Source organism: Salmo salar, chromosome ssa15 (genome assembly GCF_905237065.1).
Source record: "Salmo salar chromosome ssa15, Ssal_v3.1, whole genome shotgun sequence".
Taxonomy (NCBI): Eukaryota; Metazoa; Chordata; class Actinopteri; order Salmoniformes; family Salmonidae; genus Salmo; species Salmo salar.
This window is the reverse complement of record NC_059456.1, coordinates 50114003-50133371: the sequence shown is the minus strand read 5'-3', so window position 1 is coordinate 50133371 and position 19369 is coordinate 50114003. Positions and strand designations below refer to the sequence as shown.

Genomic DNA, 19369 nt, shown 5'->3' with positions numbered 1-19369 from the left:
CTATTACCAGAATGCTAATCAAATTTGCACAAGTAATTGCGAATTTCCATGGAGGCTGCTAGCTAAATATGCTAACGAGCGCAAACGAAAATGAACGAATTGCAAAGACAGGCAATCCAGCTCATAAAGTTATACATGTGTAGGAGCTTACCGAATGTCATTTTTGGTGAGTTTGGACATTTACACGCGAATGTATTGACTAAAGAACAGTACTGACTCTGGAGCAGCATGTGTACTTTCGTTCACTTGCTTAGATCAGTAAAGTTAAACTTGGGGGTTTAAAAATATAAAACACATAAGCTGCGTTTTAAGCATAAGCTTGCTGCGTTTTGTAAACGCCGATGTAAAATACTTCTTATTGTAATTTCTGCTCGGCATCAGATTCAATTTGTGCTTCAGTTCACAAGCGGGTATTCTATCAGTGTTCTGACTGATTTGTAGATACTTTTCTCTGTTACTTTTCTCCGTGAAGCCAGCCTAATTTTCTCCAGTAAAATGCAAGATTAACTTTAAGTAAAACATAAGGAAATGTAGCTGGCTACATTATTTCTATGATTAACATTAAAAATAGGATGGCCATGCATCGTTTTTGCCAAAAAATACCTTGCTTTTTCATTGTAAGCTCATTTACTTGTGTGGCTGCCAGCCAAATAGCGTTACACTTCTGTTGTCATCTGATGAAAATGAAGCCATTTTCTGCCGAATGTGTTGCACTAATGTATTTTCTGTGAAGGAAAACTATAGTTGCACGTCCCTGATACACTATTGAAGCAACAAACAAAAAAACACTTGTTTATAATTTAAAACGCAACCACTGTCAATACACATCGGGATTTACCTGCCTCCGCTTTCTCTCTTTGTGCTATTTACAAACACACACTTGACTGGCTCAACTGTTCTGGGGAAATAAGGTAAGCTTCATAATGTAAAATAATGTGACAGGTGAAATTAAGAACGTGATCTGCTTCACCTTATGTATTGCACAAGTTGACTGCAGGTATTTACTTAAAGTAGCTACAAATAACAATTTATTGAAAAACGTAAAATAAATAGTTTCAAAGGTGTTGACGATATTGAAAAACCATCCAGTGATTTTTTTCTAAATACGGTAAATTGTATACGCTAGGGTATACCGTCCAAGCCTATACCCTAACGTAACATATCATACTTATGAGTGTTTCGGATTTAGATTTACTATGTGAAAAATCCACGAGACCAGGCTAGGCATCCCTGGACTGCATTGTCATTCTCAACCTGAATTGCATAACAATTCATGATATCCTCCTCTCTCAACCACTCTAAACTTGGATATATGTATAAACACATTTCCAGTGAAGTAAATGAGCCTGAGCTCTGGGATACAACTTTTCGCAGAATGACAGGCTACCTTGCACGGAGCAGCTTAGTCCAGCCCTTTTCTTTCCCCAGTTTGCCGCATTAGAATCGAGTTCCGAGCAAGACCCAACATTATCTTGGGCCGCTCTGTAGTGTAGCCGGCTCTCCTCCGCACTCGCGTTTCAACAACAACAACAACAGCAGCAGCAGCAAACAGCCTCAAGCCTGTCTCTGACTATTGAAGCAACAGAAATAGTGGTAAACGGAGAAAAATGCGGTGAGGCAGAAAAAGAGAGACAACTGGAGTATTTTATCGGGAGGTACGTGGGGATATCAAGGTGGGTGGTTGATTGCGTTGCAATAGCCTACGGTGTTGGCCTGATTCCAGCAGCCCGCACGGCGATATTGTTTTATGCAGGGGTAGACGCTAATAGCATGTGCATTTCTGTGTCTTGTTATTGCATATCCCTCTCTATCTTATAGCCTAGCTTCGTACAGAACCGAGTTCTGTACGTCATATCAGGGTTTCTTTCATTCAGAATCTGCTCTCTAATGTGTCTACACATGTTCAGAGTTTTACTGTAGCCTTATTGCCATGCCTAACAATTAGACACTTGTATTCAGCAGGCATTTCTTCTGCAAGACCACACACACCAGTGGATAAACCTAAGCGGCTGCCTTTCCATTGATCAGGCAACCTATTAATTCCACATGAAACCTAGGGGGGATTGTCAGGTTCTCTTTCCATCACCTACTTGTATGATTAATCTAATGCTACACTGGACATGATGATAGTGAACATCCTGCAGGGATATGCACATCCCAGCAGTCATCCCTGTGCTCAATTAGCTTGCAGCATTTTATGTATGGGTCATTGCCCTGGATCACTTGTCAACAAACATGGTTTGCCACTGTAGTCAGAGGGTACCCTCTCTATTAAAGGAGAATTTAGAATTTAGCAGTGTTAGCCATACTTGTGTTAAAAGATTTGTGGACTGAGCATTCGCTGTACTTCTAGGTGTATTACTCCCTGTCCACTCTGCGGCGGACCCAAGAGAGAGCACCAGAGGGGAGAGCGAGGGGCGCTGGGACACATAGTCACGTTGCTTCCAGTCTGCACCTGCTGCATCATGGGTAACGTCGCTGGCAAGGACGACCATGGCCCTACAGGTTCCCTACATGCACACACACTCACTCACTCACTCATTGTCACATGTCATTATATTAAACTCTGACAGTAACTCTGATTAGAACCTTCTCTTCCTGTTTCCCATGTTTCTACAATATTTCCTTTCAAGCTGTTTGTACTCCTACACAATTTGTTCATTATCTTTATGCCTCCCCTTCTCGATCTGTCTACCTGTGATTCTCTATTGTAGCATTGCTGACTTCTTTTTCTGACATACACACACACACACTTCCTCCCCTAAACACCTGTTTAAATCCCTGGCCGTTCCTATCCTTTATCTTTTTTCAGTAGGCTGGAAACCGACTCAGACTGGGGTGGGAATAGCTCCCTGGATACTGTGTGCCCACCGCCAGGCACATGCAATACATCAGGCCGTGCTAGCTGAATGATGGGTCTGCAGAATTCTGCTGCCCAACACAACGACAGGGAGGGGGAACATGAGACGCTAGAGGCTTAGGGACCTGTGTGTGTGACTATGCAGTAGAGTATGAAATAGTGGATGTGTTTCGAATGTAAATCAATTGACTACAAGCAGCAAGAGATGCGGCGTCTAGATTCAGTGAGGGAGTAAGTCTCTAGATATGGCCACTTGGGAAATGAGTGTATGTTAATGTACCAACGCATTGGCATGACAGGCTCTGCAGTGTCTATCAGCCTACCAAGGACTGTGTGAGAGAGAGGAAGGGCATTGACTGTTTATATATGCATATTCTGCATCAAAGTGCAGGCATCCTGCTATAGCCACACCCAACTCTGGTCTCCTTCTGTGTAGTTTTTATAGACTAGAAAATAGCTTAGGACAGCAGTTCTGTCTCTCTCTCTCGCGCTCTCTCTCTCTTTTCTGCTCTTCCCTCCTCTCTCCTTTCTCATATTTCTTTAATCTCCCCCTCTCCACTCTCTCCCACTCTCCACCCTCTCTCTCTTTCCAGGGTCTCATTTAGATCTGTTCCACACTCCTCCCTCCTCCCCCTCTGATTCTGACCTGGCTGCAGCTCTGGCCTTGGCTCCAGCCGCAGCTCAGCTGCTGCAGCAGGGGACACCGTCCTCTGGGGCCACCGGAGGCATCGTCTGCCAGGGCGGAGCTTCCCCCTCCACCAACTCCAATTGGAGCCACACGCTGTCCGTCCCGCCAGAATGGGCCGTGATTAGCCTAGAGAGCGGTGCATCGACGCAGGGAACGGGGGTGGAAATGGACCGTGGAAGGCGAACGGTGAGGTGCTCCAGCAGCCACAACAACCACAGCAGCAGCCCTGTGTCCCAAGGCCAGGGGCCTCCGTCGGATCGTAGCCCTTTGAAGCAGAGCTTGCAGGACCGGGACAGTGGACTAGAGCCCCAGGCAGGGCCGGAGCGGGCTAGGGAGGAGATGGCACTGGCTCTGCTGAACCTGCTGGAACATCACAGGTCCACACTGGGGCTCAGTCCCGGCCTGGACGCACCAGCAGGAGCAGCCGGTAAGGTCTCAACATCTGCATGGCCGTAGTAACACAATCGTTGTAACCCAATTGTTTTTCTTGACAGGGTGCATACATGTCCTTATAGTACATGTGTCTTGATCTGAGTGTTGTGTGTGTGTGTGTCAGAGTTGCTGAGGCGGTTGATGGTGGAGAGAGAGGTGCTGGTCGAGGAGGTGCGCAGCCTGAAGGACACACTGAGGGTGAGTCAGACGCTCCTCCCTTCTCTTCCCCACTGCATTCCCTCCGTCTCTCCCTCACCACTGCAGACACAAAATCGTTTCAAGACCAAACACACACACATAGACACAAATATATCCCTATTACTTTGAAGTGGATTGCGTTTTCCCTTCTCTACCCAGTGTTGTGCTCTGTCAGCTGTTTTAGGGCTCGACTAAATCAGTATCGCGGAAGATCCGCGGTATAGCGCTATTGAAATTTGAAGGTGATTTCCGATTGAGCCAACATATGCAGCGTTTACTGTGAATGCAGTCTCTGCGAACGTGGAAACGTTGCCTTTAAGAGTCGATAGACTCACCCGTGTGTCAATCTAAGTAACATAATAAATAAATCCCCATCAAAATCTGGCAGTTTAAGCTAGAGATATCCGTTTTCGTTGCATGGACTGCATCTCAATCCACCACATCCGCCTATGTCGGCCTTGCGCATCTGCGGTGGAAGGTGGCCGAGCTACAGTGGTGTTTGTCAGACCATGAGACATCCTGAAAATATTTCTTCTCACGGCCTACAAACAGTTATAACCTGTCTATGGAAAGGGGAGACTCTCACGAACACGATGTTCTCCGTTTTGCTCTACGACCGCCACAAAGGACTCGTCTGAAGGTAACGTATACAAATGAGTGGAAGCATGGAGGTAGTTTTGTGCCAACGGCTTAGACTTTTGGAGGTTAAAGTTCAATCACCCTATACATATCTTCCGCAATACGATTTAACCTGTTGGGGATAGGGGGCAGTATTTGCACGGCCGGATAAAAAACGTACCCGATTTTAATCTGGTTACTACTCCTGCCCAGTAACTAGAATATGCAGATAATTGTTTGATTTGGATAGAAAACACTCTAAAGTTTCTAAAACTGTTTGAATGGTGTCTGTGAGTATAACAGAACTCATTTCGCAGGCCAAAACCTGAGAAGATTCCAAACAGGAAGCGCTCTCTCTGACTATTTCTTGGCCTTCTTGATCATCTCTATCCAAAACAGGGGATCTCTGGCATAACGTGACATTTTCTAACGCTCCCATAGGCTCTCGGAAGGCGCCAGAACGTTGAATCATGACTTTGCAGGCCATGGCTAAAAAACAGTAGCGCATTTGGATAGTGGTCGATCTGAGAACAAGGAGACTGGGGCGCGCGTGGACGAGTCGACTCCATGTTTTCATTTTCAGTCTTTGAACGAAAACAACGACTCCCGGTCGGAATATTATCGCTTTTTTACGAGAAAAATCGCATAAAAATTGACTTTAAACAGCGTTTGACATGCTTCGAAGTACGGTAATGGAATATTTAAAAAAAAAATTGTCACGAAACGCGCCGGGCGCTTCACCCTTGTTTACCCTTCGGATAGTGTCTTGAACGCACAAACAAAACGCCGTTATTTGGATATAACTATGGATTGTTTGGAACCAAACCAATATTTGTTATTGAAGTAGAAGTCCTGGGAGTGCATTCTGACGAAGAGCAGCAAAGGTAATCCAATTTTTCTTATAGTAAATCTGAGTTTCGTGAGTACCAAACTTGGTGGGTGTCAAATTAGCTAGCCTGTGATGGCCGGGCAATCTACTCAGAATATTGCAAAATGTGCTTTCACCGAAAAGCTATTTTAAAATCGGACATAGCGATTGCATAAAGGAGTTCTGTATCTATAATTCTTAAAATAATTGTTATGTTTTTTGTGAACATTTATCGTGAGTAATTTAGTAAATTCACCGGAAGTGTTCGGTGGGAATGCTAGTCACATGCTAGTCACATGCTAATGTAAAAAGCCGTTTTTTGATATGAACTTGATTGAACAAAACATGCATATATTGTATAACATAATGTCCTAGGAGTGTCATCTGATGAAGATCATCAAAGGTTAGTGCTGCATTTAGCTGTGGTTTTGGTTTTTGTGACATTATATGCTAGCTTGAAAAATTGCTGTCTGATTATTTCTGGCTGGGTACTCTGCTGACATAATCTAATGTTTTGCTTTCGTTGTAAAGCCTTTTTGAAATCGGACAGTGTGGTTAGATTAACGAGAGTCTTGTGTTTTAAAATGGTGTAAAATAGTCATATGTTAGAGAAATTGAAGTAATAGCATTTCTAAGGTATTTGAATATCCCGCCACGGGATTCCACTGGCTGTTGAGTAGGTGGGACGCAAGCGTCCCACCTAGCCCATAGAGGTTAATCAAGCCCTAAGACTTGGGATTTAATTCCAGCGGTAAGTAAGGCAAATGTTCAGGCAAGTCACAGTGTTTGTGGAAGGCAGGGTTTCTCAATATGTGTGCTGACCTAAGCAACCTTTATCAGTGGTTCAAAAATGTGCCCTGGCTTTGACTTTTTTCTAGAAGGGTTCTGTTTGAGAATATCACAGTCGGCCTCCACCATCTGCAAACACGGTGCAACAACTACTGTGAACGACCCAGTGATAAGCAGTGGGATGGTCCTGACATACAGTATGGGAGGTTGTCCCTCTCTCTAGATTACTGTGACTAACTGTACACAGGGAACATTGCAATGATTCCTGGCATACTTTGTTGAAATGCTCACCTGAATTAACTCTTCTTTTGACCAATGCAAAATCCCTGTTTTCGACATGTTTACTGTAGACTGTATCAACAACACTATTGATTTTCTGCTACATGTGGCAGCGAGCTTGTCTGTCAGCTGGCCTAGATGTAAAATGATACCACCTTTACTTCTCACCTTTTGCGTTCCCCTGCCTCTTCTATATGACCCACCCATGATATTAAAGATATGAAATATAAACTGAGTGTACAAAACATTAGGAACACCTGCTCTTTCCATGACAGACTGACCAGTTGAATCCAGGTGAAAGCTGTGATCCCTTATTGATGTCACTTGTTAAATCCACGTCAATCAGTGTAGATGAAGAGGAGGAGACGGGTTAAAGGTTTTTTTAAGCCTCGACAATTGAGACATGGATTGTGTATGTGTGCCATTCAGAGGGTGAATGGGCAAGACAAATAATTTAAGTGCCTTTGAACGGGGTGTGGAAGTAGGCGCCAGGCGCACCGGTTTGAGTGTGAACTGCAGGTCTGCTTGGTTTTTCACACTCAACAGTTTCCTGTGTGTATCAAGAATGGTCCACCACCCAAATGACATCCAGCCAGCTTGACACAACTGTGGGAAGCATTGAGGTCAACATGGGCCAGCATCCCTGTGGAACGCTTTCGACTCTTTGTGGAGTCCATGCCTTGACGAATTTGGGCTGTTCTGAGGGCAAAAGGGGGTGCAACTCAATATTAGGAAGGTATTCGTAATGTTTTGTACACTGTATTTCCTGATACAATGAGTCAACTCACTCTTATGTTCTCTGCACAAATGTATGGCTCTAGTTTGAGTGTACAGAATATTTAAGTCTGTATCCCTCTCTCTCTGTCTCTCTCAATCTGTCTGGTGATCTCAATCTCTGATGGAGATGGATGGACTTTGAATTGTGTCTTTACGTCAATTAATATTTCTCTCTGTCGCTCTCTGGCAGACTGAGCGAGCTGAGTGGCACCAGTTCCAGTGCGATCTGCAGGTGGCGGTGTCTGTGGCCGACCGGCTGCGCGTGGAGGCGGAGGAGACTCTGGGCACGCTCAGAGAGAGCCACGGGGAACTGGAGGGCCAGCTGGCCCAGGCCCACTGCAGACAGCAGGACACAGACAGGGAACTGGAGAGCCTGAGTGCTGAACACAGAGAGGCCTGTCACAGACTGTCTGCTCTCACCCTGGAGCACCAACGTACCATGGCTGAGCTGGACACACTGAGACACATGCAGACAGAGAGAGGGAAGGACTCACACAGTCACAGAGAGATGGAGGGAAGAGACACGGAAGAGAGGCCGGCTGGTGAAGACACTGGTGAAGACATAAATGCGGTGGAGGCGCTGGATGGGGAGAAAAGAGAGGATTCCAAAAGGGAAGTGGAAGGAGGGAAAATAATAACTAGTGAGGGAGTGGATGTTAAGATGGGAGGGCAGTCTCCTGAGGAGCTTGTTAGTGGAGGGGAGAACCTGCTCAAAGGGAAGGGGGTGGCGGAGACGTACCTACGGAATTTGGTAGCAGCTGGAGAGAAGAAGGGGTGCGGCTTAAGAGATCCACGGAGGATCGTGATGATGTCAGAGCGTTCCAGGTGAGGGCCTCATCATGCCTGTATGATGCACTAGCACAGTGGTCACCAACCGGTCGACCGCCAAGGCCTTCCCAGTTGATCACCAAACGTTTAAACCCAACGATAAAGCCTTGCATTCCTATTTTTAAAAAAAATAAAGTATTAGTTTTGCACTGTTGGTAGTAGATGCACTTGATTCAGGAGCCATAGCGCCGAGAATGCAAAGTGTTCCCATTTTGAACCATTTCATGTGTCTGAAGGTAGAACACCGCCTACCTGGCAGGCCCAGAGAACAAAAAAAAGTGTACTTATAGTCCTAATGCTGGCCAGTCAGCTCAGATCAGTGTCTGCACAGTTTCTTTGCGCCATAGACTGTAAAAAGAAGCATCGAACGCACACCAAAGTTAATAATGTGAGATTTCAAAACTTTTATAACCATGACTAGAGAGAGACTCTCAAACAGCAGCTCTTTGCTGTATTCATTATAAGTAAGTTCATGTTTTAAGTTGTTATTCAGCTCTGTCAACACTTTGTTTAGAAGAGAGGAGGGATGGTGAGTCAGACTGACCATGAGATGCAGGCCATCAGTCCAGTAAATAAAATGAAAAAGCTAATTGGTCACTCCGCTGTGCCTCACAAATAATACAACAAATGATCTATTACCACTACCAATGTGATCATATACCTAACATTTTTAAAATAGAATTTCAAAATTGTCTGAGAAGAACAACATTGGCAGGGCAATTCAAGCATAGCCAGTATGCAGTGATAATGAATTGTGCCATTATCTTACTGCACACATGTCATTGCTACAGAACTGATTTTAATTGGTTAATGTTGCATAGGCTTACATTTTAAGTCATGTTATATACAGCTGAAGTTGGAAGTTTACATACACTTAGGTTGGAGTCATTAAAACAAGTTTTTCAACCACTCCACAAATTTCTTGTTAACAAACTATAGTTTTGGCAAGTCGGTTAGGACATCTACTTTGTGCATGACACAAGTAGTTTTTCCAACAATTGTTTACAGACAGATTATTTCACTTATAATTAATTCACTGTATCACAATTCCAGTGGGTCAGAAGTTTACATACACTAAGTTGACTGTGGCTTTTAAACAGCTTGGAAAATTCCAGAAAATTATGTGTTGGCTTTAGAAGCTTCTGATAGGCTAATTGACATCATTTGAATCAATTGGAGGTTTACCTGTGGATGTATTTCAAGGCCTACCTTCAAACTCAGTGCCTCTTTGCTTGACATCATGAGAAAATCAAAAGAAATCAGCCAAGACTTCAGAAAAAAATTGTAGACCTCCACAAGTCTAGTTCATCCTTGGGAGCAACTTCCAAACGCCTGAAGGTACAACGTTCATCTGTACAAACAATAGTACGCAAATATAAACACCATGGGACCATGCAGCCGTCATACCGCTCAGGAAGGAGATGCGTTCTGTCTCCTAGAGATGAACGTACTTTGGTGTGAAAAGTGTAAATCAATCCCAGAACAACGGCAAAGGACCTTGTGAAGATGCTGGAGGAAACCGGTACACAAGTATCTATATCCACAGTAAAACGAGTCCTATATCGACATAACCTGAAAGGCCGTTCAGCAAGGAAGAAGACACTGCTCCAAAACGTCATAAAAAAGCCAGACTACGGTTTGCAACTGAACATGGGGACAAAGAATATACTTTTTGGAATGTCCTCTGGTCTGATGAAACAAAAATAGTACTGTTTGGCCATAATGACCATCGTTATGTTTGGAGGAAAAAGGGGGATGCTTACAAGCCGAAGAACACCATCCCAACCGTGAAGCACGGGGGGTGGCAGCATCATGTTGTGGGGGTGCATTGCTGCAGGAGGGACTGGTGCACTAAAGAAAATAGATGGCGACATGAGGAAAGAAAATGATGTGGATATATTGAAGCAACATCTCAAGACATCAGTCAGGAAGTTAAAGCTTGGTCGCAAATGGGTCTTCCAAATGGACGATCACCCCAAGCATACTTCCAAAGTTGTGGCAAAATGGCTTAAGGACAACAAAGACAAGGTATTGGAGTGGTCATCACAAAGCCCTGACCTCAATCCTATAGAAACAATGTTGGGCAAAACTGAAAAAGTGTGTGCGAGCAAGGAGGCCTACAAGCCTGACTCAGTTACACCAGCTCTATCAGGAGGAATGGGCCAAAATTCACCCAACTTATTGTGGGAAGCTTGTGGAAGGCTACCCAAAACGTTTGACCCAAGTTAAACAATTTAAAGGCAAAGCCAAATACTAATTGAGTATATGTAAACTTCTGACCCACTGGGAATGTGATGAAAGAAATAACAGCTGAAATAAATCATTCTCTCTACTATTTTGACATTCTTAGGATCACCACTTGATTTTAACTGACCTAAAACAGGGAGTTTTTACTAGGATTAAATGTCAGGAATTCTGAAAAACTGACTTTAAATGTACTTGGCTAAGGTGTATGTAAACTTCCGACTTAAAATAAATATAGTTTATCTGAGTGGTAGATCTCAACTTTTTGGACTCAGAAAATGATCTTGACTCAAAGGTTGGTGACCGCTGCACCAGCAATTTGGGGGTTGAGAATCTGTTTGTTGTTGTCTGGAGCCTGTCACTTTGACACAACTATTATTTTTGAAAGCAGTCTAATATTTGATGAAAGATAGCCTGTGTCTCTGTAGGAGCGAGGGTTGACCTCTGCGCAAGGCCATGCTATGTAGACACAAGTGTTCTACATTTATCTGTTGCAACTAAGTTCTATCTTATCTGTTCCAGGAGCCTCTCTCGTCTTCACCTGCCCACGGACTCTCTCCCTGCACAGAAGGATAGCTCCCAGACCACCACTAGTACAACACTGCCTCTATGCAAGGTAATGCTTATATTCAACCAACAATTTTGTTTTTGGGAGTATCTAAACTCTTTGCAATGGTTTCCCTGTGGCTCAGTTGGTAGAGCATGGTGTTTGCAATGCCAGCATGGTGTGTGCAACGCCAGGGTTGTGGGTTCGATTCCCACGGGGGGCCAGTCCAAAAAAAAAAAACATTTGCATGAAATGTATGTATTCACTACTGTAAGTCGCTCTGGATAAGAGCGTCTGCTAAATGACTAAAATGTAAATGTAATGTAAATGGTTTCAAATCTCATGTTTTTTGTCACATGCACCGAATACAACGGGTGTAGACTTTACCGTGAAATGTTTGCTTTCGAGCCCTTTCCAATGATGCAGAGTAATATATAATAAATAAATTGGTAACACAAGGATGAAAAATACAAAAATGAAGCTACATACAGGGAGTACCAGATCAATGTGCAGGGGTACAAGGTATACAGTGCACTCGGGAAAGTATTCAGACCTCTTGACTTTCTCCACATTTTGTTATGTTACACCCTTATTCTAAAATGGATTAAATAACAAAATGTTCTCATTAATCTACACACAATACCCCATAATGACGAAGCGAAAACAGGTTTTAAAATTTCTCACATTTATTACAAATAAAAAAAACATACCTTATTTACAGTCCCTTTGCTATGAGACTCATGTGCATCCTGTTTCCATTGATAATCCTTGATGTTTTGACAACTTGATTGGCGTCTACCTGTGGTAAATTCAATTGATTGGACATTATTTGGAAAGGCACACACCTATCTGTATAAGGTCCCACAGTTGACAGTGCATGTCAGAGAGAAAACCAAGCCATGAGGTCAAAGTAATTGTCCATAGAGCTGCGAGACAGGATTGTGTCAAGGCACAGATCTGGGGAAGGGTACCAAAACATTTCTGCAGCATTGAAGGTCCCCAAGAACACAGTGGCCTCCATCATTCCTAAATGGAAGAAGTTTGGAACCACCAAGACTCTTCCTAGAGCTGGCCGGCCGGCCAAACTGAGCAATCGGGCGAGAAGGGCCTTTGTCAGGGAGGTGACCAAGAACCCGATGGTCACTCTGACAGACCTCCAGAGTTCCTCTGTGGAGATGGGAGAACCTTCCAGAAGGATAACCATCTCTGCAGCACTCCACCAATCAGGCCTTTATGGTAGTGGCCAGACGGAAACCACTCATCAGTTAAAGGCACATGACAGCCTGCTTGGAGTTTGCCAAAAGGCACGTAAAGGACTCTCACCATGCGAAACAATGAAACCAGTCTGATGAAACCAAGATTGAACTCTTTGGCCTTAATGCCAAGAGTCATGTCTGGAGGAAACCTGGCACCAATCCCTATGGTGAAGCATGGTGGTGGCAGCATCATGCTGTGGGGATGTTTTTCAGCGGCAGGGACTGGGAGACTAGTAAGGATAGAGGGAAAGATGAACAGAGCAAAGTACAGAGAGATCCTTGATGAAAACCTGCTCCAGACTGCTCAGGACCTCAGAATGGGGCAAAGGTTCACCTTCCAACAGGACAACTACCTTAAGCACACAGACAAGACAACGCAGGAGTGGCTTCGGGACAAGTCTCTGAATGTCCTTGAGTAGTCCAGCCAGAGCCTGGACTTGAACCCAATCGAACATCTCTGGAGTGACCTGAAAATAGCTGTGCAGCAATGCTCCCCATCCAACCTGACAGAGCGTGAGAGGATCTGCAGAGAGAGAATGGGAGAAACTCTGCAAATACAGGTGTGCCAAGCTTGTAGCATCATACCCAAGAAGACTCAAGGCTGTAATTGCTGCCAAAGGTGCTTCAACAAAGTACTGAGTGAAGGGTCTGAATACTCATGTAAAAGTCCTATTTCAGTTTATTTTTAATACAGTTGCAAAAAAAAAAAAACTTTTTGCATTGTCATTATGGGATATTGTGGTTAGATTGATGAGAAGAAAACAATTTCATCCATTTTAGAATAAGGTGGGAACGTAACAAAATGTGAAAGGGGTCTGAATACTTTCCAAATGCACTGTATACAAATGTATTAAAACTGAAATATAATGTTTACGCTGTATACAGTGTTCAGACTAGAGGTCGATCGATTAATCGGAATGGCCAATTAATTAGGGCCGATTTCAAGTTTTCATAACAATCGGAAATTGGTATTTTTGGACGACGATTTTTATTTTTAAATTTAACATTTTTATTTTTTAGACTATTTATTTCTTATTCATTTTTTTTAACCTTTTATTTAACTAGGCAAGTCAGTTAAGAACACATTCTGATTATCAATGACGGCCTAGGAACGGTGGGTTAACTGCCTTGTTCAAGGGCAGAACGACAGATTTTTACCTTGTCAGCTCGGGGATTCAATTTTGCAACCTTACGATTAACTAGTCCAATGCTCTAACCACCTGCTTTACATTGCACTCCACGAGGAGCCTGCCTGTTACGCGAATGCAGTAAGATGCCAAGGTAAGTTGCTAGCTAGCATTAAACTTATCTTATAAAAAACAATCATAATCACTAATTAACTACACGTGGTTGATATTACTAGTTTATCTAGCCTGTCCTGCGTTGCATATAATCGCTTAGGTACACGTTGCTCCAACCATAAAAAACATCAATACCTTTCTTAAAATCAATACACAAGTATATATTTTTAAACCTGCATATTTAGTTAATATTGCCTGCTAACCTGAATTTATTTTAACTAGGGAAAATGTGTCGCTTCTCTTGCAAACAGAGTCAGGGTATATGCAGCAGTTTGGGCCGCCTGGCTCGTTGCAAACTGTGAAGACTGTTTCTTCCTAACAAAGACAGCCGACTTCGCCAAACGGGATGATTTAACAAAAGCGCATTTGCGAAAAAAGCACAATCGTTGCACGACTGTACCTAACCATAAACATCAATGTCTTTCTTAAAATCAATACACAGAAGTATATATTTTTAAACCTGCATATTTAGCTAAACGAAATCCAGGTTAGCAGGCAATATTAACCAGGTAAAATTGTGTCATTTTGTGTTCATTGCACGCAGAGTCAGGGTATATGCAACAGTTTGGGCCGCCTGGCTCGTTGCGAACTAATTTGCCAGAATTGTACGTAATTATGACATAACATTGAAGGTTGTGCAATGTAACAGGAATATTTAGACTTAGATATGCCACCCGTTAGATAAAATACGGAACGGTTCCATATTTCACTGAAAAAATAAACGTTTTGTTTTCGAGATGATAGTTTCCGGATTCGACCATATTAATGACCAAAGGCTCGTATTTCTGTGTGTTATAATTAAGTCTATGATTTGCTAGAGCAGTCTGACTGAGCGGTGGTAGGCAGCAGCAGGCTAGTAAGCATTCATTCAAACAGCACTTTCGTGCGTTTTGCCAGCAGCTCATTGCGCTGTTTATGACTTCAAGCCTATCAACTCCCAAGATTAGGCTGGTGTAACCGATGTGAAATGGCTAGCTAGTTAGAGGGTGCGCGCTAATAGCGTTTCAAACGTCACTCGCTCTGAGACTTGGAGTAGTTGTTCCCCTTGCTCTGCATGGATAACACTGCTTCGAGGGTGGCTGTTGTCGACGTGTTCCTGGTTCGAGCCCAGGTAGGAGCGAGGAGAGGGACGGAAGCTATACTGTTACACTGGCAATACTAAAGTGCCTATAAGAACATCCAATAGTCAAAGGTATATGAAATACAAATCGTATAGAGAGAAATAGTCCTATAATTCCTATAGTAACTACAACCTAAAACTTTTTACCTGGGAATATTGAAGACAGCTTTCATATGTTCTCATGTTCTGAGCAAGGCACTTAAACGTTAGCTTTCTTACATGGCACATATTGCACTTTTACTTTCTTCTCCAACACTTTGTTTTTGCATTATTTAAACCAAATTGAACATGTTTCATTATTTACTTCAGGCTAAATTGATTTTATTGATGTATTATATTAAGTTAAAATAAGTGTTCATTCAGTATTGTTGTAATTGTCATTATTACAAATAAAGAAATAAAGAAATCGGTCGATTAATCGGTATCGGCAATTTTTGGTCCTCCAATAATCGGTATCGGCGCTGAAAAATCATAATCGGTCGACCTCTAGTTCAGACCCCTTGACTTTTTCTACATTTTGTTACGTTATAGCCTTATTCTAAAATAGATGAAATACTTTCTTTTATACAGCCCATATAAGGAAATCAAGCCATTTAAATAAATTCATTGGACCCTAATCTAATCTTAATTTGAAAAAAGTAGGGGCATGGATCAGACAACCTAGTCAATGTCTGGTGTGACCACCATTTTGCCTCATGAAGCACAACACATCTTCGCATAGAGTTGATTAGGCTTTTGATTGTGGCCTGTGGAATGTTATCCCACTCTTCAATAGCTGTACGAAGTTGCTGGATATTGACGGGAACTGGAACACGCTGTCGTACACGTCGATCCAGAGCATCCCAAACATGCTCAATGGATGACATATTCTGGTGAGTATGCAGGCCATGGAAGAACTTGGACATTTTCAGCTTCCAGGAATTGTGTACAGATCCTTGCGACGTGGGGCCGTACATTATCCTGCTGAAACATAAGGTGATGGTGGCGGATGAATGGCACGACAATGGCCCTCAGGATCTCGTCACGGTATCTCTGTGCATTCGAATTGACATTGATAAAATGCAATTGTTTTTGATTGTCTGTAGCTTATGTCTGCCCATACCATAACCACACCACCACCATGGGTCACTCTGTTCACAAAGTTGACATCAGCAAACCACTCGCCCACATGCTGCCATACATGCAGTCTGTCATCTGCCCGGTACAGTTGAAATCGGGATTTATTTGTGAAGAGCACACCTCCCAGCATTCCAATATCCAGCGAAGGTGAGCATTTGCCCACTTAAGTTGGTTATGATGCCGATCTGCAGTCAGTTGAGGATGACGGGCACACAGATGAGGTTCCCTGAGATGGCTTATGACAGTTTGTGCACAAATTCTTCGTTTGTGCAAACCCAGAGTTTCATCAGCTGTCTGGGTGGCTGGTCTCCGATGATCCCACAGGTGAAGAAGCCAGATGTGGCGGTCCTGGGCTGGTATGGTTACACGTGGTTTGCGGTTGTGAGGCCGGTTGGACGTACTGCCAAATTCTCTAAAACGACGTTAGAGGCTGCTTATGGTAGAGAACATTAAATTCTCTGGCAACAGCTTTGGTGGACAATCCTGCAGTCAGTGTGCCAATTGCACGCTCCCTCAACTTGAGACATCTGTGGCATTGTGTTGACACAACTGCACATTTTAAAGTGGCCTTTTATTGTCCCTGGCACAAGGTGCACCTGTGTAATACTGTTTAATCAGCTTATTGATATGCCCCACCTGTCAGGTAGATGAATTCTCTTGGCAAAGGAGAAATGCACATTTTGCGCACAATTTGAGAAAAATAAGCTTTTTGTGCGTCTGGACAATTTTCTGGGATTTCTTATTTCAGCTCATGAATCATGGGACCAACACTTGTTGCATTCATATTTTTTGTTCAGTGTATATATGAGTGTGTTTTTTATAGTGCATAGTCTTAGCCTGGACTTGAAATTCAAGGGTCATTTTTTGACCAATTTGGAAACAGTCATGCATACTATAGCCACTACTCCTCTCTCTATCTCTTACCAGAAAGAAGAGCCAGCCAAAGGGAGAAGGATGGACCGCATACTGCAAACACAGGATACCTGGTCCAGCTTCTATACAAGTGTGTTCATTTCATCCACACATAAATATACTTTGAGTTCAAACATAACTGTTTGTTTTTGAATGTGCATTTTGCTATATGTGTAAAGTTACTATGCTCTTGACTAATTGCTAACGTCTAGCAGAAAAACAGGAGGACGACCAGAACGCAGACCCACCGTCCTCGTTCAGGTGAATGGACAGGCCCTCTAAAGATACTCTAAAGAGCCCAAATAAAGCCTTCTACCTAGCTATGACTTTTATCTGTTATCCACCTTCCAGACCTCAGGATGGTTTCAGCATGCTGCTGCGACGTCATGGAGGCTCCAGGCGGAACTCACTCCTGCGCTGGTGTCAAAGCCGCACCCAGGGCTACAAGGTCAGAAATGTCAAAGAAAAGTACTATTCACATTTACCAAACCATTGGTCACCTTATCTGACCAATACAAGACAACCCTCTATTTTGGATTTTTTTTTATAGAATATTGAGATCACCAACTTCAGCAGCAGCTGGGAGGACGGTCTGGCTTTTTGTGCTGTGTACCACACCTATCTACCCACACACATCCCATACAGCAGTCTCAGCCCAGGAGACAAGGTAAGAGAAATGCATTCACATATACGACTCCATAGTTCACACAATATACGAAATGTTTTAATAACCCTATTCACACCTACATTTTTTTGTTCTGTGCAGAGTGAGAACCTGGGCCTTGCCTTCCAGACAGGGGAAAGTGTAGGAATCACATCCACACTGGTGAGACCCAAATTTAAACATGCCATGAAAGTTGTTGGGAAAGAAACTGTATATTTTGTTATGTTTTAAAAGAGCTTGATTTGTGAGTAGAATGGTAGATGTCCTGTCACTGATGTCCAACTGTTCTTCTGAGTCTTGTCATGGTAATGCTTCTGTTGCCACTTTTTTATGTGAGTAGTGGTTGTCCTTGTAGAGCTGAGGGTACAGCTGGGTGTAAGCTTGTCTTTAACAGAGTGTTTTATTTGCTTGATAGACTGTGGAAGAGATGCTGAGACCAGGTGGGCCCGACTGGCAGAGGGTCCTGGGGTACGTTGAAAGCATGTTTCGTCACTTTGAGATGTGAGGTCATTTTCCTTCTGGCTTCCCTCCCAAACTCGACATCTAACTGGTCCGCCACCACCAGTCTGGTTCGTTTTCTTGCATCATGAACTGAATGGAGATAGCTGTTTGGCTGAATTGACTGACGCACCACTAGGAATTGTAGGACAACTGTTGGAAATTATTTCTACTTCAGCTTCACTCTCCGTGCGGACTCCTGCTGCCGCCATTGGTTGTAGGTGCACTGTGGATGGAAGGGAGGGTTTTAGGCTGAGAGCTGTTCTTTTGTTCAATTTCAATGTGATTGCACTGAATATGAGAAGCCATTGGAAATGAGAACACAAGGAGCACCATAAATGAGGAAATTGTGGATGTGACTATCTGAGGACTACAGTATATTCTAGACAAATTGCACCAGGAAAATTTCAGACTTCAAGACTTCACTTTGGGTGCCACTGTTCTGTGTTGCACTTATTCTGATGCCTTTTTATTTAAGCACTTTATCAACAATAGGAAATCAGTTTTTAACTGGAAGATTTTTATTTTATGGACACACTCTGCCATGTTTCACATTCTTTATCAGACTTTATTTGCTTAGAAATGTTGGGATATTTATGTAGCCATAAGTAGTATTCTAATGTCTATGAACCTCAACTCAAAGCACAAAGAGGAGCCAGACGACTTGAATGAGTTCATTTAGTGGCGCTGCATCACAACCGGGATCAACCAAGAGTGACTGCCTTTTGAGGAAATGTATATACTGAACTGTCTAATTAAGCAATAAGACCCGAGGGGGTGTGGTATGGCCAATATACCATGGCTAAGGGCTGTTCTTAGTCACGACGCAACGCGGAGTGCTAGGACACAGCCCTTAGCCGTGGTATATTGGCCATATATCACAAACCCCTGAGGGGCCTTATAGCTATTATAAGCTGGTTCCAAATGTAATTAGAGCAGTAAAAATAAATGTTTTGTCATACCCGTGGTATACTGTCTGATATACCACGGCTTTCAGCCAATCAGCATTCAGGGCTCGAACCACCCAGTTTATAATTAGTTATATTTTGAATCTACTATTGGTTTGAAAATATTTTTAAGTCAATGTTTTAAATGTAGAATGAAAACAAGTGCCATAGGGTGGACTAATGAACAGAGGGGCTTGTCTCCTGTTATGGGAATGGACTGTCTGTTGCTTCTATAAATCAGACAAAACCTCAATGTGGCCATATAAGGACAGAATCCTACAATGTTTGTCTTTGTGTGAAGGAGAGATGTCAAAGTACAAATTGAGGCGTGTGCCACTCCCTGAAGAGTTTTACTGTGAATGATAACAGAAACAGTTGCCAAAGCCTTACTGCAATAATAAAGTTTGTGTTCATCTGCTTGGTG

At 43.1% G+C, this 19369-nt stretch overlaps 1 protein-coding gene across 5 annotated transcripts; it reads left to right on the top strand.

The window, feature by feature from the left end:
* Nucleotides 1-18: 18 nt before the first annotated feature.
* On the top strand, nt 19-19363 carry LOC106571627 (cytospin-A). 5 transcript variants are annotated; one of them, XM_014144924.2, is made up of 12 exons: nt 19-166; nt 2354-2505; nt 3454-3975; nt 4105-4178; nt 7700-8334; nt 11104-11197; nt 16852-16927; nt 17049-17097; nt 17188-17284; nt 17387-17503; nt 17603-17662; nt 17916-19363. In XM_014144924.2, exons 2-12 carry the CDS (start codon nt 2466-2468, stop codon nt 18003-18005), a joined length of 1854 nt encoding a protein of 617 aa, XP_014000399.1. In that variant the 5' UTR covers nt 19-166; nt 2354-2465; the 3' UTR covers nt 18006-19363. The 5 variants fall into 5 exon arrangements, with proteins under 5 accessions (XP_014000399.1, XP_014000401.1, XP_014000400.1 ...); XM_014144926.2 differs by lacking the exon at nt 19-166 and adding an exon at nt 689-911; XM_014144925.2 differs by lacking the exon at nt 19-166 and adding an exon at nt 1215-1655.
* The last annotated feature ends 6 nt before the right edge of the window (nt 19364-19369 follow it).

Coding starts and splice junctions, on each gene's coding strand:
- LOC106571627 (XM_014144924.2), top strand. CDS start 2,466: ATGGGTAACGTCGCTGGCAAGGACGACCATGGCCCTACAG. Junction 11,198..16,851: donor CAACACTGCCTCTATGCAAG/GTAATGCTTATA, acceptor ATCTCTTACCAG/AAAGAAGAGCCAGCCAAAGG. Junction 17,504..17,602: donor GTCTCAGCCCAGGAGACAAG/GTAAGAGAAATG, acceptor TGTTCTGTGCAG/AGTGAGAACCTGGGCCTTGC.